The sequence below is a fragment of the Oncorhynchus masou genome, chromosome 16, assembly GCF_036934945.1.
Source record: "Oncorhynchus masou masou isolate Uvic2021 chromosome 16, UVic_Omas_1.1, whole genome shotgun sequence".
Classification (NCBI taxonomy): Eukaryota; Metazoa; Chordata; class Actinopteri; order Salmoniformes; family Salmonidae; genus Oncorhynchus; species Oncorhynchus masou.
This window is the reverse complement of record NC_088227.1, coordinates 38,916,397-38,940,916: the sequence shown is the minus strand read 5'-3', so window position 1 is coordinate 38,940,916 and position 24,520 is coordinate 38,916,397. Positions and strand designations below refer to the sequence as shown.

Genomic DNA, 24,520 nt, shown 5'->3' with positions numbered 1-24,520 from the left:
GGAGGGAGGGAGGGAGGGAGGGAGGGAGGGAGGGAGGGAGGGAGGGAGCCTTGGTTGTGTTGATTGGTTGGGTTGTTAATGGACTGTGTGACTTGCCTTCGACCGTTCCTTGACATCTCAGCGTTATGGACTAGAATGTAACTGATTGTTGTGTATAGGGTACAAGGATGACCTTTTAAAAGTTAAAGGATAAATCTGACGTGCTCTTAAAAAATATAGGTGTGTCTGCTCTGACCTTTTTCAGGCACAGAACAGTCTTTCTCTAGAAAATACCATGGTTTTACCTACGGCCGGGATGGATTTAACAGCCCTAATGTTGGAATCAAACATCATTATGTTGTCACCCAGATCACAGTTATGCATTTTCCCAAGCTATAGTACACCATATTTTACATTCAGCAGGCTTTGTGTTTTGTTTTTGTTTTTGCTATGGAAAAAAAAAATTTGCTATACTGGTATCGTCACAGCCCTAACTTTACCCACAACGTACTCCAATCCACCTTTCTGTGAGTAAATGTAAAACAAAGTTTACTTTGAAAGACAAAGACTGGTTAAAATACTTAATAGTGTTGGTATTTGTCGGGAACAAACCTTGGTAGCCCTGAAGCAGAAAGAGGTGGACTTGGTATCGGACTTCTCTCTCTCCTGTAAGACCAGACCATGTTCTTCGGTCAGCGCCAGGTAGTGACCGGTAGACAGGTGACGCAGACGGAACGCCTGTCCATAGCGAATGTGGCTACCGCTCCAACTGACCAATCACAAAGAGGGGATGAACCCAGACAGATGTTAATCTAAATTCTACAGTGATCCCTATAAGCCCTTTCTAATGACAGATAGGGGAACAACGGAGTCAAAATGTGTCTGACATAGCAATGTCTATTTCAATCTAGAGACATTGATGTACGCTGTGTTTTGCGACAAAGAGATATACAGCCGCTGCCTCGGGCATTTCAGCATGCTTTCACAATGAAGCACATCCATTGTTTCAAAATATCTCAGTACAAACGGAAAGTCAGACTGTTTGGCATGGCTGTTGAAGAACCTGTCACCTAAGCCCAGAGACAAGAAGGCTGATGGTAGATGGGACCAGGATGTGTGTGGGCTGTGGAACGCTGATGGAAGATGGGACCAGGATGTGTGTGGGCTGTGGAACGCTGATGGAAGATGGGACCAGGATGTGTGTGGGCTGTGGAACGCTGATGGAAGATGGGACCAGGATGTGTGTGGGCTGTGGAACGCTGATGGAAGATGGGACCAGGATGTGTGTGGGCTGTGGAACGCTGATGGAAGATGGGACCAGGATGTGTGTGGGCTGTGGAACGCTGATGGAAGATGGGACCAGGATGTGTGTGGGCTGTGGAACGCTGATGGAAGATGGGACCAGGATGTGTGTGGGCTGTGGAACGCTGATGGAAGATGGGACCAGGATGTGTGTGGGCTGTGGAACGCTGATGGAAGATGGAACCAGGATGTGTGTGGGCTGTGGAACGCTGATGGAAGATGGGACCAGGATGTGTGTGGGCTGTGGAACGCTGATGGAAGATGGGACCAGGATGTGTGTGGGCTGTGGAACGCTGATGGAAGATGGGACCAGGATGTGTGTGGGCTGTGGAACACTGATGGTAGATGGGACCAGGATGTGTGTGGGCTGTGGAACGCTGATGGTAGATGGGACCAGGATGTGTGTGGGCTGTGGAACGCTGATGGAAGATGGAACCAGGATGTGTGTGGGCTGTGAAATAAACTTTCAGAGACCATTTATAACCTGATGGGGTTATAATACCTGATGGGGTTATAGCGGTTATCGTACCTGATGGGGTTATAGTACCTGATGGGGTTATAGCGGTTATCGTACCTGATGGGGTTATAATACCTGATGGGGTTATATCGGTTATCGTACCTAATGGGGTTATAGTACCTGATGGGAGTATAGTGGTTATAGTACCTGATGGGATTATAGTGGTTATAATACCTGATGGGGTTATAGCGGTTATAATATCTGATGGGGTTATAATACCTGATGGGGTTATAGTACCTAATGGGGTTATAGTGGTTATCGTACCTGATGGGGTTATAGTGGTTATCGTACCTGATGGGGTTATAGTACCTGATGGGATTATAGTGGTTATAATACCTGATGGGGTTATAGTGGTTATAGTACCTGATGGGGTTATAGTACCTGATGGGGTTATAATACCTGATGGGGTTATAATACCTGATGGGGTTATAGTACCTGATGGGGTTATAATACCTGATGGGGTTATAGCGGTTATAGTACCTGATGGGGTTATAGTACCTGATGGGGGTATAGTACCTGATGGGGTTATAGTGGTTATAGTACCTGATGGGGTTATAGTGGTTATATTACCTGATGGGGTTATAATGGTTATATTACCTGATGGGGTTATAGTGGTTATAGTACCTGATGGGGTTATAGTACCTGATGGGGTGATAGTGGCTATAGTACCTGATGGGGTTATAGTACCTGATGGGGTTATAGTGGTTATAGTACCTGATGGGGTTATAGTACCTGATGGGGTGATAGTGGCTATAGTACCTGATGGGGTTATAGTACCTGATGGGGTTATAGTACCTGATGGAGTTATAGTACCTGATGGGGTTATAGTGGTTATAGTACCTAATGGGGTTATAGTGGTTATAGTACCTGATGGGGTTATAGTGGTTATAGTACCTAATGGGGTTATAGTGGTTATAATACCTGATGGGGTTATAGCACCTAATGGTGTTATAGTGGTTATAGTACCTGATGGGGTTATAGTACCTGATGGGGTAATAGTACCTGATGGGGTTATAGTGGTTATAGTACCTGATGGGGGTATAGTACCTGATGGGGTTATAGTGGTTATAATATCTGATGGGGTTATAGTAGTCATAATACCTGATGGGGTTATAGTGGTTATAATACCTGATGGGGTTATAGTAGTTATAATACCTGATGGGGTTATAGTACCTGATGGGGTTATAGTACCTGATGGGGTTATAATACCTGATGGGGTTATAGTACCTGATGGGGTTATAATACCTGATGGGGTTATAGTGGTTATAGTACCTGATGGGGTTATAGTACCTGATGGGGGTATAGTACCTGATGGGGTTATAGTGGTTATAGTACCTGATGGGGTTATAGTGGTTATATTACCTGATGGGGTTATAATGGTTATATTACCTGATGGGGTTATAGTGGTTATAGTACCTGATGGGGTTATAGTACCTGATGGGGTGATAGTGGCTATAGTACCTGATGGGGTTATAGTGGTTATAGTACCTGATGGAGTTATAGTACCTGATGGGGTTATAGTGGTTATAGTACCTAATGGGGTTATAGTGGTTATAATACCTGATGGGGTTATAGCACCTAATGGTGTTATAGTGGTTATAGTACCTGATGGGGTTATAGTACCTGATGGGGTAATAGTACCTGATGGGGTTATAGTGGTTATAGTACCTGATGGGGGTATAGTACCTGATGGGGTTATAGTGGTTATAATACCTGATGAGGTTATAGTAGTCATAATACCTGATGGGGTTATAGTGGTTATAATACCTGATGGGGTTATAGTAGTTATAATACCTGATGGGGTTATAGTACCTGATGGGGTTATAGTGGTTATAGTACCTGATGGGGTTATAGTAGTTATAATACCTGATGGGGTTATAGTGGTTATAGTACCTGATGGGGTTATAGTAGTTATAATACCTGATGGGGTTATAGTACCTAATGGGGTTATAGTACCTGATGGGGTTATAGTACCCGATGGGGTTATAGTGGTTATAGTACCTGATAGGGTTATAGTGGTTATAATACCTGATGGGGTTATAGTGGTTATAGTACCTGATGGGGTTATAGTACCTAATGGGGTTATAGTACCTGATGGGGTTATAGTACCCGATGGGGTTATAGTGGTTATAGTACCTGATGGGGTTATAGTGGTTATAATACCTGATGGGGTTATAGTGGTTATAGTACCTGATGGGGTTATAGTAGTTATAATACCTGATGGGGTTATAGTGGTTATAGTACCTGATGGGGTTATAGTACCTAATGGGGTTATAGTACCTGATGGGGTTATAGTACCCGATGGGGTTATAGTGGTTATAGTACCTGATGGGGTTATAGTACCTGATGGGGTTATAGTACCCGATGGGGTTATAGTGGTTATAGTACCTGATGGGGTTATAGTGGTTATAGTACCTGATGGGGTTATAGTGGTTATAATACCTGATGGGGTTATAGTGGAAATGTCACTACCCTAAAAAGTATCTGAAATCATATTGGCGTCTAGGTGAGTGAGCATCTGGCAGGGAGAAACTAGAGAGCGTGAGGTAGGGTTAGGTATCGGTGCTTGTGTGTGTGGCTGCGTGTGTATCAGCTCACCCAATCCTGAGGGGCTCCAGCCTCCAGAGAGAGCGGGCCCTGGATGCTCCTTTACCCATCTCATAGTTCACAATCCTGAGGACAAAGAGAGGGAGGAGAGAGGTCAGGTCTGGATCCTTTAAAACAGACAAAGTTCAATTTAAACCAGGACATTTGTCTCTATTAAACACAGTGACTTTGCAATAAAAAAAATACTCTCTTCCTAGTGCATTTTAAAACTAAAACTAAATGTGACCAGTTACAGGATCTGAGGCATTTGACTTATATTTAAACATTTTGTATTTTAGCAGACACTCTTATCCAGAGTAACTTACAGGACCAATTAGGGTTAAGTGCTTGAGGGCACATCGACAGATATTTCACCTAGTTGGCTCAGGGATTTAAACCAGCAAGCTCTTAACTGCTAGGCTACCCTGCACCCCCAGAAGGGCCCCCAAAAATGTATATATATATATATATATATACAGTACCAGTCAGAAGTTTGGATTCACTTACTCATTTAAGGGTTTTTCTTTATTTTTACTATTTCTACATTGTAGAATAACAGTGAAGACATCAAAACTATGAAATAACACATATGGAATCATGTAGTAACCAAAAAAGTGTTATATAAATCAAATTATATTTTAGGTTTTAGATTCTTCAAAGTAGCCACATTTGCCTTGATAACAGCTTTGCACACTCTTAGCATTCTCTCAACCAGCTTCTTGAGGTAGTCACCTGGAATGCATTTCAATTAACAGGTGTGCCTTGTTAAAACCTTTCTGGGAACGGGGGCAGTATTGAGTAGTTTGGACGAATAAGGTACCCTATGTAAACTGCCTGTTACTCAGGCCCAGAAGCTAGGATATGCATATGCATGGTATTATTGGATAGAAAACACTCTATAGTTTCCAAAACTGTTAAAATAATGTCTGTGAGTGTAACAGAACTGATATGACAGGCAAAAAACGGAGGAAAATGCATCCAGGAAATGTTATTATTTTGAAAGGCTGTTTTTCCACTGAAAGCCTATCCACCAAACAAAGACATGACCCAGTTCACAATCCCTATGGCTTCCACTACATGTGGCCAGTCTTTAGGCATTGTTTCAGGCTTTTACACCACTTTCAATGAGTGGACAGTGTTTTCTGCGTGTTTCCTTTTGTATTGACGGAGATATTGTCCGGTTGCAATATTATCGATTATTTATGACAAAAACAACCTGAGGATTGATTATAACCATCGTTTGATATGTTTCTATGAACTTTTATGGACCGCGCTTTGTGCCAATGGATTACTGAACAAAACACACCAACAAAACTGAGGTTTTTGGACATAAAGAGGGACTTTATCGAACAAAACAAAAATGTATTGTGTAACATGGAGTCTTGTGAGTGCAACCATATGAAGATCATCAAAGGTAAGTGATTAATTTTATCGCTATTTCTGACTTTTGTGACTTCTCTACTTGGCTGGTAACTGCATGTAATGTTTTGTTAGCTGGGCGCTGTCCTCAGATAATCGCATTGTATGCTTTCGATGTAAAGCCTTTTTGGAATCTGACACAGCGGGTGGATTAACAAGAAGTTTGTCTTTAAACTGATGTATAACACTTGTATCTTTTATGTATGTTTATAATGAGAATTTCTGTTTTGTTGAGTTTCACGCTCTGCAATTTCACCAGATGTTGTTTGAGACAGTGGATTACTGAACAAAACACGCTAACAAGACTGAGGTTTTTGGATATGAAGAGGGACTTTATCAAACAAAACAAACATTTATTGGGTAACTGAAAGTCTTGTGAGTACAATCATATGAAGATCATCAAAGGTAAGTGATTCATTTTGGTTCAAGACCAAGTCCATATTATGGCAAGAACAGCTCAAATAAGCAAAGACAAATGACAGTCCATCATTACTTTAACACATGAAGGTCAGTCAATCAGGAACATTTCAAGAACTGAAATTTTCTTCAGGTGCAGTCGCAAAAACAATCAAGTGCTATGATGTAACTGGCTCTCATAAGGACCGCCACAGGAAAGGAAGACCCAGAGTTACCTCTGCTGCACAGGATAAGTCCAATGGAGTTACCAGGCTCAGAAATTGCAGCTCAAATAAATGCTTCACAGAGTTCAAGTAACAAACACATCTCAATATCAACTGTTCAGAAGAGACTGTGTGAATCAGGCCTTCATGGTTTAATTGCTGCAAAGAAACCACTACTAAAAGACACCAATAAGATGAGACTTGCTTGGGCCAAGAAACACGAGCAATGGACATTAGACAGGTGGGAATCTGTACTTTGGTCTGATGAGTCCAAATTTGAGATGTTTGTTTCTAACCGTTGTGTCTTTGTGAGATGCAGAGTAGGTGAATGGATGATCTGCACATTTGTGGTTCCCACCATGAAGCATGGAGGAGGAGGTGTGATGGTGTGGGGGTGTTTTGCTGGTGACTCTGTCAGTCATTTATTTAGAATTCAAGGCACACTTAACCAGCATGGTCACCACAGCATTCTGTAGCGATACACCATCCCATCTGTTTTGCGCTTAGTGGGACTATCATTTTCTTTTTCAGCAGGACAATGACACCAAGGGGAGAAGCAGCCAACAAGTGCTCAGCATATGTGGGAACACCTTCAAGACTGTTGGAAAAGCATTTCAGGTGACAACCTCATGAAGCTGGTTGAGAGAATGCTAAGAGTGTGCAAAGCTGCCATCAAGGAAGAGGGTGGCTACTTTGAAGAATCTCTTGTTTAACTTCTTGAAACTCCCCATCCCGGATCCGGGTTTGTGACTAAAGCCTCAGGCTCATTAGCATAACGCAACGTTAACGATTTCTGAAAATCACAAATAAAATGAAAATAATGCGTCTGCTCTCAAGCTTAGCCTTTTCTTAACAACACTGTCATCTCAGATTTTCAAAATATGCTTTTGAACCATAGAAATTGACTAAAGCTAGCATAGCATTTTGAGTAGCATTTAGCACGCAACATTTTCACAAAAACCAGATAACCAAATAAATAAAATAATTTACCTTTGAAGAGCTTCTGATGTTTTCAATGAGGAGACTCTCAGTTACATACCAAATGCGCAGTTTTTCCTGAAAGCGTCTGTGTGCAGGAGAAATCGTTCCGTTTTCTACATTGCGTCTGGCTACCGAAACGAACCGAAAATTCAGTCACCTACAACGTAAAACTTTTCCGGATTAACTACATAATATCGACCGAAACATGGCAAACGTTGTTTGGAATCAATCCTCAAGGTGTTTTTTCACATATCTCTTCATTGATATGCAGTTCGTGGAAGCTTGCTTTCCTCTCTGTATCCCATGGAAAAATACTGGCAGGTGACTTTTGCGCACCAATTTCGGCGCAGGACACCGGGCGGACACCTGGTAAATGTGGTCTCTTATGGTCAATCTTCCAATGATCTGCCTACAAATACGTCACAATGCTGCAGACACCTTGGGGAAACGACAGAAAGGGCAGGCTCATTCCTCTCGCATTCACAGCCATATAAGGAGACAATGGAAAACAGACCCTCAAAAATCCTGCTCATTTCCTGGATGCCATCTCATCTTGGTTTTGCCTGAAGCTCACGTTCTAGGGCACGCACAGAGAATATCTTGGTCGTTCTGGACACGTCAGAGTGTTTTCTTTCGAATGCTATCAATTATATGCATAGTCGAGCATCTTTTTGTGACAAAATATCTTGTTTAAAACGGGAACGTTTTTCATCCAAAAATGAAATAGCGCCCCCATAGATGTAACACTTTTTTGGTTACTACATGATTCCATATGTGTTCTTTCATAGTTTTGATGTCTTCACTATTATTCTACAATGTAGAAAATAGTAAAAATAAAGAAAAACCCTTGAATTAGTAGGTGTGTCCAACCTTTTGACTGCTACTGTATGCATATATTTATTCGTATTGTTTAGATTTTTTTTCTTGAATATATGAACTTTCATGTGGATTAATTAAAAACGTGTATGGGATCTGTAAATATGAATAAAAACGTAGAATTATCAGCCTAGTTGAGCCAAGGAGAAAGCACATGGCTCTGTCATGTCACAGGCTTATGTTAATAACAGAACGGGCTCTTCCTTGATCAGTATAGAGATCATCTTTGCTACTGTGGATTTTTGGAAAGATATAGCTAGAGAGAACTGCAACAGTTTTGCTACAGTTCGCAACAAACATTGCTGCCCTGAATTTTGCTGGGTTTAAGTAACTTTCTGGAGGACAATACCATGCTGACTCACATGGGTTATGTGTGGGTGGGTGGGGCTAAGGCTTAAGAGGGTGTGAAGGATGCTGAATAGGGCGTAAACAAAGGAGAGTTCTGGAGGAAAATCTCAAAATCTTTCTAAGGGCATTTTCTCCTGCTTGTCAACTACATTTAAAGGAGGTGTGGTACTGTATATGGTCAATACACCACAGCTAAGGGCTGTTCTTATTCACAACAGGCTATAGAGTGCCTGGATACAGCCCTTAGCCGTGGTATATTGACCATATACCACAAACCCCCGAGGTGCCTTATTGTTATTAGAAACTGGTTACCAACGTAATTAGAGCAGTAAAAATACATGTTTTGTCATACCTGTGGTATACGATCTGATATACCACGGCCTTCAGGCTTTTAATCACCCAATTTATAATGTATGATATACCATTATGAAGCTCTTAGTCTGTACTTTCATACAGCAAATTAAATTAAAATATGCACCAAAAAAGCACATCACTTAATTTTGACACAAGACTCAATAGAGAAATATGGACACCAATGTACACTCAGAGATATTTATAAAAAGGTGGATGATGATTAAGATTCATTGAGGACCGGGTGAGGCTATGTATCCCATTTCTCTAAACGATTCAACAGTATGGTGATAAAATGTCATGCCAGTTAATTTAAAGCTCTCTTAAATCATAAAACGTAACTGTAAGTGCCTGTTAAAATGGCCCTTAATAGTAAGGTTAAGCGCCGACTACATATTCTAACATACTGTTAAAATGGCAGACAGGAAGCCTAGTGTACCTCTGCTCCATCTCGCTGGCCTCTGACCCAGGTATGGTCAGACTCTCATCATGCCCGTGACAAAGATGCATCACGTGACCACCACACAGGAATCCTATTGGATAAACACAAGATTCTAAGGTCAATAGAGATCTTTTGAAGTTATGGTGAAATGTTCACACCATACTAGCCTCAGTGATGATCTCATGATTGACTGACTTATTAATAGACTTACACCCACTGGTTGCCCAGGGGTGTATGGGTTGGTTTCCCAGGGATGTATGGGTTGGTTTCCCAGGGATGTATGGGTTGGTTTCCCAGGGGTGTATGGGTTGGTTTCCCAGGGGTGTATGGGTTGGTTTCCCAGGGATGTATGGGTTGGTTTCCCAGGGGTGTATGGGTTGGTTTCCCAGGGGTGTATGGGTTGGTTTCCCAGGGGTGTATGGGTTGGTTTCCCAGGGGTGTATGGGTTGTTTTCCCAGGGGTGGATGGGTTGGTTTCCCAGGGGTGGATGGGTTGGTTTCCCAGGGATGTATGGGTTGGTTTCCCAGGGGTGTATGGGTTGGTTGCCCAGGGGTGTATGGGTTGGTTGCCCAGGGGTGTATGGGTTGGTTGCCCAGGGGTGTATGGGTTGGTTTCCCAGGGGTATATGGGTTGGTTGCCCAGGGGTGTATGGGTTGGTTGCCCAGGGGTGTATGGGTTGGTTTCCCAGGGGTGTATGGGTTGGTTTCCCAGGGGTGTATGGGTTGGTTTCCCAGGGGTGTAAGGGTTGGTTTCCCAGGGGTGTATGGGTTGGTTGCCCAGGGGTGTATGGGTTGGTTGCCCAGGGGTGTATGGCTTGGTTTCCCAGGGGTGTATGGGTTGGTTTCCCAGGGGTGTATGGGTTGGTTGCCCAGGGGTGTATGGGTTGGTTTCCCAGGGGTGTATGGGTTGGTTGCCCAGGGGTGGATGGGTTGGTTTCCCAGGGGTGTATGGGTTGGTTGCCCAGGGATGTATGGGTTGGTTGCCCAGGGGTGTATGGGTTGGTTTCCCAGGGGTGTATGGGTTGGTTGCCCAGGGGTGTATGGGTTGGTTGCCCAGGGGTGTATGGGTTGGTTTCCCAGGGGTGTATGGGTTGGTTGCCCAGGGGTGTATGGGTTTGTTGCCCAGGGGTGTATGGGTTGGTTGCCCAGGGGTGTATGGGTTGGTTGCCCAGGGGTGTATGGGTTGGTTGCCCAGGGGTGTATGGGTTGGTTTCCCAGGGGTGTATGGGTTGGTTGCCCCGGGGTGTATGGGTTGGTTGCACAGGGGTGTATGGGTTTGTTTCCCAGGGGTGTATGGGTTTGTTGCCCAGGGGTGTATGGGTTGGTTGCACAGGGGTGTATGGGTTGGTTTCCCAGGGGTGTATGGGTTTGTTTCCCAGGGGTGTATGGGTTTGTTTCCCAGGGGTGTATGGGTTGGTTTCCCAGGGGTGTATGGGTTGGTTGCCCAGGGGTGTATAGGTTGGTTGCCCAGTGGTGTATGGGTTGGTTTCCCAGGGGTGTATGGGTTGGTTTCCCAGGGGTGGTGGGTTTGTTTCCCAGGGGTGGATGGGTTGGTTTCCCAGGGGTGTATGGGTTGGTTGCCCAGGGGTGTATGGGTTTGTTTCCCAGGGGTGTATGGGTTGGTTTCCCAGGGGTGTATGGGTTGGTTGCCCAGGGGTGTATGGGTTGGTTGCCCAGGGGTGTATGGGTTGTTTTACAAAGGGTGTATGGGTTGGTTTCCCAGGGGTGTATGGGTTGGTTGCCCAGGGGTGTATGGGTTGGTTTCCCAGGGGTGTATAGGTTGGTTTCCCAGGGGTGTATGGGTTGGTTGCCCAGGGGTGTATGGGTTGGTTGCCCAGGGGTGTATGGGATGTTTTACAAAGGGTGTATGGGTTGGTTGCCCAGGGGTGTATGGGTTGTTTACCAGGGGTGTATGGGTTTGTTTCTCAGGGGTGTATGGGTTTGTTTCCCAGGGGTGTATGGGTTTGTTTCCCAGGGGTGGATGGGTTTGTTTCCCAGGGGTGGATGGGTTGGTTTCCCAGGGGTGTATGGGTTGGTTGCCCAGGGGTGTATGGGTTGGTTGCCCAGGGGTGTATGGGTTGGTTGGCCAGGGGTGTATGGGTTGGTTGGCCAGGGGTGTATGGGTTGGTTTCCCAGGGGTGGATGGGTTTGTTTCCCAGGGGTGGATGGGTTGGTTTCCCAGGGGTGTATGGGTTTGTTTCCCAGGGGTGTATGGGTTTGTTTCCCAGGGGTGTATGGGTTTGTTTCCCAGGGGTGTATGGGTTGGTTTCCCAGGGGTGTATGGGTTGGTTGCCCAGGGGTGTATAGGTTGGTTGCCCAGGGGTGTATGGGTTGGTTTCCCAGGGGTGTATGGGTTGGTTTCCCAGGGGTGGATGGGTTTGTTTCCCAGGGGTGGATGGGTTGGTTTCACAGGGGTGTATGGGTTGGTTGCCCAGGGGTGTATGGGTTTGTTTCCCAGGGGTGTATGGGTTGGTTTCCCAGGGGTTTATGGGTTGGTTGCCCAGGTGTGTATGGGTTGGTTGCCCAGGGGTGTATGGGTTGTTTTACAAAGGGTGTATGGGTTGGTTTCCCAGGGGTGTATGGGTTGGTTGCCCAGGGGTGTATGGGTTGGTTTCCCAGGGGTTTATGGGTTGGTTGCCCAGGGGTGTATGGGTTGGTTGCCCAGGGGTGTATGGGTTGGTTGCCCAGGGGTGTATGGGTTGGTTGCCCAGGGGTGCATGGGTTTGTTGCCCAGGGGTGTATGGGTTGGTTGCCCAGGGGTGTATGGGTTGGTTGCCCAGGGGTGTATGGGATGTTTTACAAAGGGTGTATGGGTTGGTTTCCCAGGGGTGTATGGGTTGGTTGCCCAGGGGTGTATGGGTTGGTTGCCCAGGGGTGTATGGGTTGGTTGCCCAGGGGTGTATGGGTTGGTTGCCCAGGGGTGTATGGGTCATTTTCCCAGGGGTGTATGTGTCGTTTTTCCAGGGGTGTATGGGTCGTTTTCCCAGGGGTGTATGGGTTGGTTGCCCAGGGGTGTATGGGTTGGTTGCCCAGGGGTGTATGTCACAAAGCAGCGTAAAGCACATCACATTCCTGAAACAACTACAGTGCCTTGCGAAAGTATTCCGCCCCCTTGAACTTTGCGACCTTTTGGCGCATTTCAGGCTTCAAACATAAAGATATGAAACTGTATTTTTTTGTGAAGAATCAACAACAAGTGGGACACAATCATGAAGTGGAACGACATTTATTGGATATTTCAAACTTTTTTAACAAATCAAAAACTGAAAAATTGGGCGTGCAAAATTATTCAGCCCCCTTAAGTTAATACTTTGTAGCGCCACCTTTTGCTGCGATTACAGCTGTAAGTCGCTTGGGGTATGTCTCTATCAGTTTTGCACATCGAGAGACTGACATTTTTTCCCATTCCTCCTTGCAAAACAGCTCGAGCTCAGTGAGGTTGGAAGGAGAGCATTTGTGAACAGCAGTTTTCAGTTCTTTCCACAGATTCTCGATTGGATTCAGGTCTGAACTTTGACTTGGCCATTCTAACACCTGGATATGTTTATTTTTGAACCATTCCATTGTAGATTTTGCTTTATGTTTTGGATCATTGTCTTGTTGGAAGACAAATTTCCGTCCCAGTCTCAGGTCTTTTGCAGACTCCATCAGGTTTTCTTCCAGAATGGTCCTGTATTTGGCTCCATCCATCTTCCCATCAATTTTAACCATCTTCCCTGTCCCTGCTGAAGAACAGCAGGCCCAAACCATGATGCTGCCACCACCATGTTTGACAGTGGGGATGGTGTGTTCATTGTGATGAGCTGTGTTGCTTTTACGCCAAACATAACGTTTTGCATTGTTGCCAAAAAGTTCAATTTTGGTTTCATCTGACCAGAGCACCTTCTTCCACATGTTTGGTGTGTCTCCCAGGTGGCTTGTGGCAAACTTTAAACGACACTTTTTATGGATATCTTTAAGAAATGGCTTTCTTCTTGCCACTCTTCCATAAAGGCCAGATTTGTGCAATATACGACTGATTGTTGTCCTATGGACAGAGTCTCCCACCTCAGCTGTAGATCTCTGCAGTTCATCCAGAGTGATAATGGGCCTCTTGGCTGCATCTCTGATCAGTCTTCTCCTTGTATGAGCTGAAAGTTTAGATGGACGGCCAGGTCTTGGTAGATTTGCAGTGGTCTGATACTCCTTCCATTTCAATATTATTGCTTGCACATTGCTCCGTGGGATGTTTAAAGCTTGGGAAATCTTTTGTATCCAAATCCGGCTTTAAACTTCTTCACAACAGTATCTCGGACCTGCCTGGTGTGTTCCTTGTTCTTCATGATGCTCTCTGCGCTTTTAACGGACCTCAGAGACTATCACAGTGCAGGTGCATTTATATGGAGACTTGATTACACACAGGTGGATTGTATTTATCATCATTAGTCATTTAGGTCAACATTGGATCATTCAGAGATCCTCACTGAACTTCTGGAGAGAGTTTGCTGCACTGAAAGTAAAGGCTCTGAATAATTTTGCACGCCCAATTTTTCAGTTTTTGATTTGTTAAAAAAGTTTGAAATGTCCAATAAATGTCGTTCCACTTCATGATTACCTAGGATAAGATAAGTAATCCTTCTCACCACCCCCCCTTAATGATTTAGATGCACTATTGTAAAGTGGCTGTTCCACTGGATGTCAGAAGGTGAATTCACCAATTTGTAAGTCGCTCTGGATAAGAGCGTCTGCTAAATGACTTAAATGTAAATGTAAATGTAATGATTGTGTCCCACTTGTTGTTGATTCTTCACAAAAAATACAGTTTTATATCTTTATGTTTGAAGCCTGAAATGTGGCAAAAGGTCGCAAAGTTCAAGGGGGCCGAATACTTTTGCAAGGCACTGTAAATATGTCCTAGTTCATGAAGGATTAACATGAAATTAGAATTGTATAATTGAGTCGTGGTGTACTTGCCTACAGCCACGTTGCTTCCTGAGCAGGTAGGCTGGACGTTCCACAGAGTCTGCATAAAGGAGGCATCCACCTGGAAACTACCGCTAGAGATGGACAGGTGCTGGAAGAGAGGAAACAGCATGGGGTTAGAAGCAGTGGATTGTGTGTGTGTGTGTGTGTGTGTGTGTGTGTGTGTGTGTGTGTGTGTGTGTGTGTGTGTGTGAGAGAGAGAGAGATAGGGGGGTAGTAGAGAGAGAGAGAGGGGGTAGAGAGAGAGAGAGGGGGGTAGAGAGAGAGAGAGAGAGAAAGGGGGGTAGAGAGAGAGAGAGGGGGGCGGGGGGTAGAGTGAGAGAGAGAGAGAGAGAGAGAGAGAGAGAGAGAGAGAGAGGGGGGGGGTATGGGGTAAAAGAGAGATTTAAAGTCCAATGTAGCCATTTTTATCTCAATATCAAATCATTTCTGGGTGACAATTAAGTACCTTACTGTGATTTTTTTCCAATTAAAATAAAAAATAGAATAGCTTCTTCACAAAGAGCAATTTCTCAAGGAAGAATTTAGCTCAGACTGCCTGGAAGTGGCCTGAGTGGGGATGGGAAAACTGTAAACTAGCTGTTATTGGCAGAGAGGTTTGGGTGTCTCTTTCCTATTGGTCTATTAACTAATTTACCACCTGGCGATGTCAGGCCAAAAATCCATCCCACTAAAACAGGCTGACATTTCAGATGGTCTTTTCAAACAGCTCGTACACTAAAAGGGCAGTATCATAATTTTCACAATTTCACAGTATTATGTCAACTTCATAGTGTGGAACTATACACTGATTGTACAAAACATTAGGAACATCTTCCTAATATTGAGTTGCAACCCCTTTTGCCCTCAGAACAGACTCATATTGTCGGGTCGGGGACTTTACAAGGCATTGGAAACGTTCCACAACTTCCCACAGTTGTGTCCAGTTGGCTGGATGTCCTGTAGGTGGTAGACCATTACTGATACATACGGGAAACTGTTGAGCGTAAAAAATCCAGCAGCTTTACAGTTCTTGACACACTCAAACTGGTTTGGCTGGCACCTACTACCATACCACGTTCAAAGGCATTTAAATATTTTGTCCTGCCCATTTTAACCTGTCTCCTCCCCTTCATCTGCACTGATTGAAGAGGATGTAACAGGTGACATCAATAAGAGATCATAGCTTTCACCGGGATTCACTTGGTGAGTCCATTTCATGGAAAGAGCAGGTGTTCCTAATGTTTTGTGCACTCGGTGTATATACAACACAGGGAAATCATGTTTTTGACTCCACTGGGCCTGTGAAGCTAGTTGGCATTTTATGACTTTGTCTGAACCCTGACAGTGTTTGGACACTGCCTAAAGCCTTTACAGTGCATCACTGCCACAAAGACCATTCGCCCCTCTCTAAGGATCCGAATCGGCTGCAACTCCAGATTAAGATCTCAAGCCAGGCTGGTCTTCGCTGGGGAGAAGAGATTATCGAGCTCAAAGGGACTCCATGGCCTACTGATCACAATGAGACTGCCAACACCAGTTTAATCCACAACAAACAGCTTCACACAGACAGGCTCTGGGACTCCGGCATAGAGACAACAGCTCTAACAACAACCTTCAAAGACGTTCAGAATGAAATTAGGCATAGGCAAAAGAGAGTATACTGGGATGGGTCATATCAATGATATCAGAAAACCAACAGTTCTTCATCACTCAGGAAATAACCCCTGTGTGATATTCATTCCATAGTTGAGGAACAGTCGATTGTTTGTCAGTAGGGTGATGAATCAGATGAATGTTTTCCTTTGTTAGAGTTGAAAGTCATGCATCGCTGAGTGTAGCTGTGTTATAATTACACATTTCCTCTCCAAATGCTTCCAGCACACTCTACCGCTCTCTCTGTTTCATGCTTTGCATCTCTCTTTTTCACTCTCTCACTCTCTCTCTCTCTCTCTCAATTCAATTCAAGGGGCTTTATTGACATGGGAAACATGTTTACATTGCCAAAGCAAGTGAAGTAGATAAACAAAAGTGAAATAAACAATAAAAAGTGAACAGTAAATATATCATTCACACAAGTTTCAAAAGAATAAAGACATTTAAAATGTTATATTACGTCTATGTACAGTGTTGTAACGATGTACAAATAGTTCAAGTACAAAAGGGAAAATAAATAAACATAAATATGGGTTATATTTACAATGGTGTTTATTCTTCACAGGTTGCCTTTTTCTTGTGGCAACTTGTCACACATCTTGCTGCTGTGATGGCACACTGTGGAATTCCACCCAGTAGATATGGGACTTTATCAAAATTGAATTATTTTTCGAATTCTTTGTGGCTCTGTGTAATCTGATGGAAATATTGGTCTCTAATATGGTCAAACATTTGGCAGGAGGTTAGGAAGTGCAGCTCAGTTTCCACCTCATTTTGTATGTGGGTAGTGAGCACATAGCCTGTCTTCTCTTGAGAGCCATGTCTACTTACGGCGGCCTTTCTCAATAGCAAGGCTATGCTCACTGAGTCTGTACATAGTCAAAGCTTTCCTTAACTTTGTGTCAGTACAGTGGTCAGGTATTCTGCCACTGTGTACTCTCTGTTTAGGGCCAAATAGCATTCTAGTTTGCTCTGTTTTTTTGTGAATTCTTTCCAATGTGTCATGTAATTAACTTTTTTTTCTCGTGATTTGGTTGGGTCTAATTGTGCTGCTGTCCTGGGGCTCTGTGGGTTATAAGGTGAATCTGTATGTCATAAGGTGAATTCACCAATTTGTAAGTCGCTCTGGATAAATGACTTAAATGTAATGTAAATGTTATCTTGGTGTTTGTGAACAGAGCCCCAGGACCAGTTTACTTAGGGGGCTCTTCTCCAGGTGTCATCTCTCTGTAAGTGATGACTTTGTTATGGAAGGTTTGGGAATCGTTGTCAGCTCATCGGCCAGATAAATGCCACTGGTTGTCCTGGGCGGAGGGCTTCACGACTTGACGACTGTTTTTAAAGGGACTATTTCAAGTGGATTGATGTGATGTGGATGATTGTCTTGTCATTACCTAGCCAGGTCTCAGATCTGTTTGTGCTCTCTTGTCATTACCTAGCCAGGTCTCAGATCTGTTTGTGCTCTCTTGTCATTACCTAGCCAGGTCTCAGATCTGTTTGTCCTGTCTTGTCATTACCTAGCCAGGTCTCAGATCTGTTTGTGCTGTCTTGTCATTACCTAGCCAGGTCTCAGATCTGTTTGTGCTCTCTTGTCATTACCTAGCCAGGTCTCAGATCTGTTTGTGCTATCTTGTCATTACCTAGCCAGGTCTCAGATCTGTTTGTGCTGTCTTGTCATTACCTAGCCAGGTCTCAGATCTGTTTGTCCTGTCTTACATTACCTAGCCAGGTCTCAGATCTGTTTGTCCTGTCTTACATTACCTAGCCAGGTCTCAGATCTGTTTGTCCTGTCTTGTCATTACCTAGCCAGGTCTCAGATCTGTTTGTGCTATCTTGTCATTACCTAGCCAGGTCTCAGATCTGTTTGTGCTGTCTTGTCATTACCTAGCCAGGTCTCAGATCTGTTTGTCCTGTCTTGTCATTACCTAGCCAGGTCTCAGATCTGTTTGTGCTGTCTTGTCATTACCTAGCCAGGTCTCAGATCTGTTTGTGCTGTCTTGTCATTACCTAGCCAGGTCTCAGATCTGTTTGTCCTGTCTTGTCATTACCTAGCCAGGTCTCAGATCTGTTTGTGCTGTCTTGTCATTACCTAGCCAGGTCTCAGATCTGTTTGTCCTGTCTTGTCATTACCTAGCCAGGTCTCAGATCTGTTTGTGCTGTCTTGTCATTACCTAGCCAGGTCTCAGATCTGTTTGTGCTCTCTTGTCATTACCTAGCCAGGTCTCAGATCTGTTTGTGCTATCTTGTCATTACCTAGCCAGGTCTCAGATCTGTTTGTGCTGTCTTGTCATTACCTAGCCAGGTCTCAGATCTGTTTGTCCTGTCTTACATTACCTAGCCAGGTCTCAGATCTGTTTGTCCTGTCTTACATTACCTAGCCAGGTCTCAGATCTGTTTGTCCTGTCTTGTCATTACCTAGCCAGGTCTCAGATCTGTTTGTGCTATCTTGTCATTACCTAGCCAGGTCTCAGATCTGTTTGTGCTGTCTTGTCATTACCTAGCCAGGTCTCAGATCTGTTTGTCCTGTCTTGTCATTACCTAGCCAGGTCTCAGATCTGTTTGTGCTGTCTTGTCATTACCTAGCCAGGTCTCAGATCTGTTTGTCCTGTCTTGTCATTACCTAGCCAGGTCTCAGGTCTGTTTGTCCTGTCTTGTCATTACCTAGCCAGGTCTCAGGTCTGTTTGTCCTGTCTTGTCATTACCTAGCCAGGTCTCAGATCTGTTTGTCCTGTCTTACATTACCTAGCCAGGTCTCAGATCTGTTTGTCCTGTCTTGTCATTACCTAGCCAGGTCTCAGATCTGTTTGTCCTGTCTTGTCATTACCTAGCCAGGTCTCAGATCTGTTTGTCCTGTCTTACATTACCTAGCCAGGTCTCAGATCTGTTTGTGCTGTCTTACATTACCTAGCCAGGTCTCAGATCTGTTTGTCCTGTCTTACATTACCTAGCCAGGTCTCAGATCTGTTTGTGCTATCTTGTCATTACCTAGCCAGGTCTCAGATCTGTTTGTGCTGTCTTGTCATTACCTAGCCAGGTCTCAGATCTGTTTGTCCTGTCTTGTCATTACCTAGCCAGGTCTCAGATCTGTTTGTCCTGTCTTGTCATTACCTAGCCAGGTCTCAGATCTGTTTGTCCTGTCTTACATTACCTAGCCAGGTCTCAGATCTGTTTGTGCTGTCTTACATTACCTAGCCAGGTCTCAGATCTGTTTGTCCTGTCTTGTCATTACCTAGCCAGGTCTCAGATCTGTTTGTCCTGTCTTACATTACCTAGCCAGGTCTCAGATCTGTTTGTGCTGTCTTACATTACCTAGCCAGGTCTCAGATCTGTTTGTCCTGTCTTACATTACCTAGCCAGGTCTCAGATCTGTTTGTGCTCTCTTGTCATTACCTAGCCAGGTCTCAGATCTGTTTGTGCTGTCTTGTCATTACCTAGCCAGGTCTCAGATCTGTTTGTGCTGTCTTACATTACCTAGCCAGGTCTCAGATCTGTTTGTGCTGTCTTGTCATTACCTAGCCAGGTCTCAGATCTGTTTGTCCTGTCTTACATTACCTAGCCAGGTCTCAGATGTGTTTGTCCTGTCTTACATTACCTAGCCAGGTCTCAGATCTGTTTGTCCTGTCTTGTCATTACCTAGCCAGGTCTCAGATCTGTTTGTCCTGTCTTACATTACCTAGCCAGGTCTCAGATCTGTTTGTCCTGTCTTGTCTTGACCTAGCCAGGTCTCAGATCTGTTTGTGCTGTCTTGTCATTACCTAGCCAGGTCTCAGATCTGTTTGTGCTGTCTTGTCATTACCTAGCCAGGTCTCAGATCTGTTTGTGCTGTCTTACATTACCTAGCCAGGTCTCAGATCTGTTTGTCCTGTCTTACATTACCTAGCCAGGTCTCAGATCTGTTTGTGCTGTCTTGTCATTACCTAGCCAGGTCTCAGATCTGTTTGTCCTGTCTTGTCATTACCTAGCCAGGTCTCAGGTCTGTTTGTCCTGTCTTACATTACCTAGCCAGGTCTCAGATCTGTTTGTGCTGTCTTGTCATTACCTAGCCAGGTCTCAGATCTGTTTGTGCTGTCTTACATTACCTAGCCAGGTCTCAGATCTGTTTGTCCTGTCTTACATTACCTAGCCAGGTCTCAGATCTGTTTGTCCTGTCTTACATTACCTAGCCAGGTCTCAGATGTGTTTGTCCTGTCTTACATAATCTAGCCAGGTCTCAGATCTGTTTGTCCTGTCTTGTCATTACCTAGCCAGGTCTCAGATCTGTTTGTCCTGTCTTACATTACCTAGCCAGGTCTCAGATCTGTTTGTCCTGTCTTGTCTTGACCTAGCCAGGTCTCAGATCTGTTTGTGCTGTCTTGTCATTACCTAGCCAGGTCTCAGATCTGTTTGTGCTGTCTTGTCATTACCTAGCCAGGTCTCAGATCTGTTTGTGCTGTCTTACATTACCTAGCCAGGTCTCAGATCTGTTTGTGCTGTCTTGTCATTACCTAGCCAGGTCTCAGATCTGTTTGTGCTGTCTTGTCATTACCTAGCCAGGTCTCAGATCTGTTTGTGCTGTCTTGTCATTACCTAGCCAGGTCTCAGATCTGTTTGTCCTGTCTTGTCATTACCTAGCCAGGTCTCAGATCTGTTTGTCCTGTCTTACATTACCTAGCCAGGTCTCAGATCTGTTTGTGCTGTCTTGTCATTACCTAGCCAGGTCTCAGATCTGTTTGTGCTGTCTTGTCATTACCTAGCCAGGTCTCAGATCGGTTTGTCCTGTCTTGTCATTACCTAGCCAGGTCTCAGATCTGTTTGTCCTGTCTTACATTACCTAGCCAGGTCTCAGATCAGTTTGTCCTGTCTTACATTACCTAGCCAGGTCTCAGATCTGTTTGTGCTGTCTTGTCATTACCTAGCCAGGTCTCAGATCTGTTTGTGCTGTCTTACATTACCTAGCCAGGTCTCAGATCTGTTTGTCCTGTCTTACATTACCTAGCCAGGTCTCAGATCTGTTTGTCCTGTCTTACATTACCTAGCCAGGTCTCAGATGTGTTTGTCCTGTCTTACATTACCTAGCCAGGTCTCAGATCTGTTTGTCCTGTCTTGTCATTACCTAGCCAGGTCTCAGATCTGTTTGTCCTGTCTTACATTACCTAGCCAGGTCTCAGATCTGTTTGTCCTGTCTTGTCTTGACCTAGCCAGGTCTCAGATCTGTTTGTGCTGTCTTGTCATTACCTAGCCAGGTCTCAGATCTGTTTGTGCTGTCTTGTCATTACCTAGCCAGGTCTCAGATCTGTTTGTGCTGTCTTACATTACCTAGCCAGGTCTCAGATCTGTTTGTGCTGTCTTGTCATTACCTAGCCAGGTCTCAGATCTGTTTGTGCTGTCTTGTCATTACCTAGCCAGGTCTCAGATCTGTTTGTGCTGTCTTGTCATTACCTAGCCAGGTCTCAGATCTGTTTGTCCTGTCTTGTCATTACCTAGCCAGGTCTCAGATCTGTTTGTCCTGTCTTACATTACCTAGCCAGGTCTCAGATCTGTTTGTGCTGTCTTGTCATTACCTAGCCAGGTCTCAGATCTGTTTGTGCTGTCTTGTCATTACCTAGCCAGGTCTCAGATCGGTTTGTCCTGTCTTGTCATTACCTAGCCAGGTCTCAGATCTGTTTGTCCTGTCTTACATTACCTAGCCAGGTCTCAGATCAGTTTGTCCTGTCTTGTCATTACCTCGCCAGGTCTCAGATCTGTTTGTCCTGTCTTGCATTACCTAGCCAGGTCTCAGATCTGTTTGTCCTGTCTTGCATTACCTAGCCAGGTCTCAGATCTGTTTGTCCTGTCTCTGCTGAATCCTAGTCTCTTAGCTTGCTCTGGCAAGACAACCCAAACTGATCTAAGACCTGGGTCTCCTGCTGGCCTGCTCAATCAATCAGTCAGCACTGAGGTCGGTGAGGCACATCATCCGTCCAAAATACACATAATTTCCCCCCCACTTGGACTTTCAATCTTTCCCCAGTGGTCTCTAACAGGGAGGTAGGCCCGGCGCTACAGATATTCAGATATTAAAATGACTTGGCATGGAAATAAATCAACCCAGCAGAAATACAGACCAACAAGTGAAAAACTGAAAGGGAAAAAAATATATATAGGAGATGGAGAAATGTGCAATGATCCACAGTCTGTGAACTGAACAACAGATTTAATGTTCTCTGTCTTAAATCAAAACAAACCGTCTGAACCAAAGTACGAGCAATAGCATGTTGATATTGTCTGTAAGGAGGTGAGAGTATATTGCCAGCGTGACAATCTGTTCAGGATTTAGCCAACTTGTTGTCTGGGGAAGGCAGCGATAAAACACTGTTGAATACAGAAACAGTCGGGTAGCTAGACTAGACAGTATTTATGAGAGTTTTTAGGATCGATGTGGTTCTCATTGCTGTTATATCCCATTATGTGTTGTGAAACTGCCTCTGGCCATATGAGAGGCTGTGAGTAGTTAGAGGAACTTAAAACCATATAATTACCTTCACACCTACTGAAAGGTGACAATGGGCCGCAAATAGTGTTCAATTTGGGTCTCACAGGTAACTCTCTATGGACGGATTGATTGGTTGATTGATTGGTTTACTGGTTGATTGATAGATACTCACCAGGTACCTCTCTGTGGACACGCTGACCAGGATGAGGTCGTCTCCGATACGGACCTTCTCTCCCTCTGACCTCTGCTTGGACGCAGGGTGGATGGTCCACCAACATGCCTCTCCTGGAGAGACAGACGACAGGCCTTGGATGAGACTATCATAGTCTCTTGTGACAGACTATCATAGTGTCTTGTGACAGACTGTTAAAATAGTTGCTAGCCAGTGCACTCACAATGTGGTTCTCGGGATCTAAGATTACAATAACACTATGGTAACTATGGTAACAAATAATTTGTAACTTCATAATGATATGAAAAATATAAAGATATAGAAGTCTACCATTGAAATACAAATGCATACTTCTTCAAATATTTCACTGGCATGTACATTTCTTGCATTTAATTGGCAGTCCATAGTCCACTTATACATACAGTGTTGTTAGTATATAATTATTTGCTGCAGGATTGTTGATCAGTACATTTTGAAGTCTTCGAATATCAAGGATCAACAGTTTCAAAGCCAGGCAACAGACAGACTCAAGGCAGCCATTTTGTCTGCTCTTAACGTCCTCACGTTGATATAGTGCCTCTATTATGGGGGCCACAGCACATTTAAATAGCAAGGTCAGCTATTAATATGGAAACCAGTCTGCACGTCTCGTAGAGTCACAGGTAGCCCTTGAAAATCACAGATCTTTCCACCTGCACCTTTCCCCATAATCTCCAAACAGTTCCATTTAAATTTCTACCATGGTTATGCATTCCATATTACACACACAGCCTTGCTCCCTGTAACTACATCTAATGGTGTTAGGTACCATTCCATATTACACACAGCCTTGCTCCCTGTAACTACATCTAATGGTGTTAGGTACCATTCCATATTACACACACAGCCTTGCTCCCTGTAACTACATCTAATGGTGTTAGGTACCATTCCATATTACACACACAGCCTTGCTCCCTGTAACTACATCTAATGGTGTTAGGTACCATTCCATATTACACACACAGCCTTGCTCCCTGTAACTACATCTAATGGTGTTAGGTACCATTCCATATTACACACACAGCCTTGCTCCCTGTAACTACATCTAATGGTGTTAGGTACCATTCCATATTACACACACAGCCTTGCTCCCTGTAACTACATCTAATGGTGTTAGGTACCATTCCATATTACACACACAGCCTTGCTCCCTGTAACTACATCTAATGGTGTTAGGTACCATTCCATATTACACACACAGCCTTGCTCCCTGTAACTACATCTAATGGTGTTAGGTACCATTCCATATTACACACAGCCTTGCTCCAATGGTATAGAGCTTTCTGAATAGTCATTTTAGATTGTCCTCCCTTGAGATTAAATCATTTATCTAAAGGAGAGGGAGACAAAACTCTGTGGGTCCTTCCCAAATGGGCCAATTGCGCGCCGCCCTATGGGAATCCCAATCACAGCCGGTTGTGATTGGGCCTGGAATCGAACCAGGGTCTGTAGTGACGCATCTAGCATTGAAATGCAGCGCATTAGAACGCTGCGCCACTCAGGAACTATTTCTTCTTTAAGAAACATGTCAATTTAACCCTATATCCATGTAGGCCAAGTTCCACGAGTGTAAAGGGTTAAGTATCACATCCGGTTTGATAAATGACTCCGCTTCATTTTGTAGTTCAAATGTCACCGAGCTACCAATACAATGCTGGCTCCACAGCAGCCACAGGATGTGTCCCAAATGGCAACCCATTCCCTTTATAGTGCACTACTTTTGACCAGGGCCCTTTTGACCAGGGCCCTTAGGCTCCATTTGGGAAGGACCCACAGAGTTTTTTCTCCTTCTCCTTTAAATAAATAATTTAATCTCAAGGGAGGACGACCTAAAATGACTA

The 24,520-nt window shown here is 44.3% G+C and overlaps 1 protein-coding gene across 1 annotated transcript in view; it reads right to left on the bottom strand.

The window, feature by feature from the left end:
* Window positions 1-24,520, bottom strand: part of LOC135557935 (ryanodine receptor 3-like) — a 259,087-nt gene that overhangs the window by 176,471 nt on the left and 58,096 nt on the right. The window contains exons 8-12 of the mRNA XM_064991658.1: window positions 22,641-22,753; window positions 14,374-14,473; window positions 9,419-9,512; window positions 4,397-4,471; window positions 592-748 (exon numbers count right to left, since the gene is read on the bottom strand). Coding sequence (XP_064847730.1) covers window positions 592-748; window positions 4,397-4,471; window positions 9,419-9,512; window positions 14,374-14,473; window positions 22,641-22,753 — 539 coding nt within the window. The remainder of the gene's footprint in view (window positions 1-591; window positions 749-4,396; window positions 4,472-9,418; window positions 9,513-14,373; window positions 14,474-22,640; window positions 22,754-24,520) is intronic.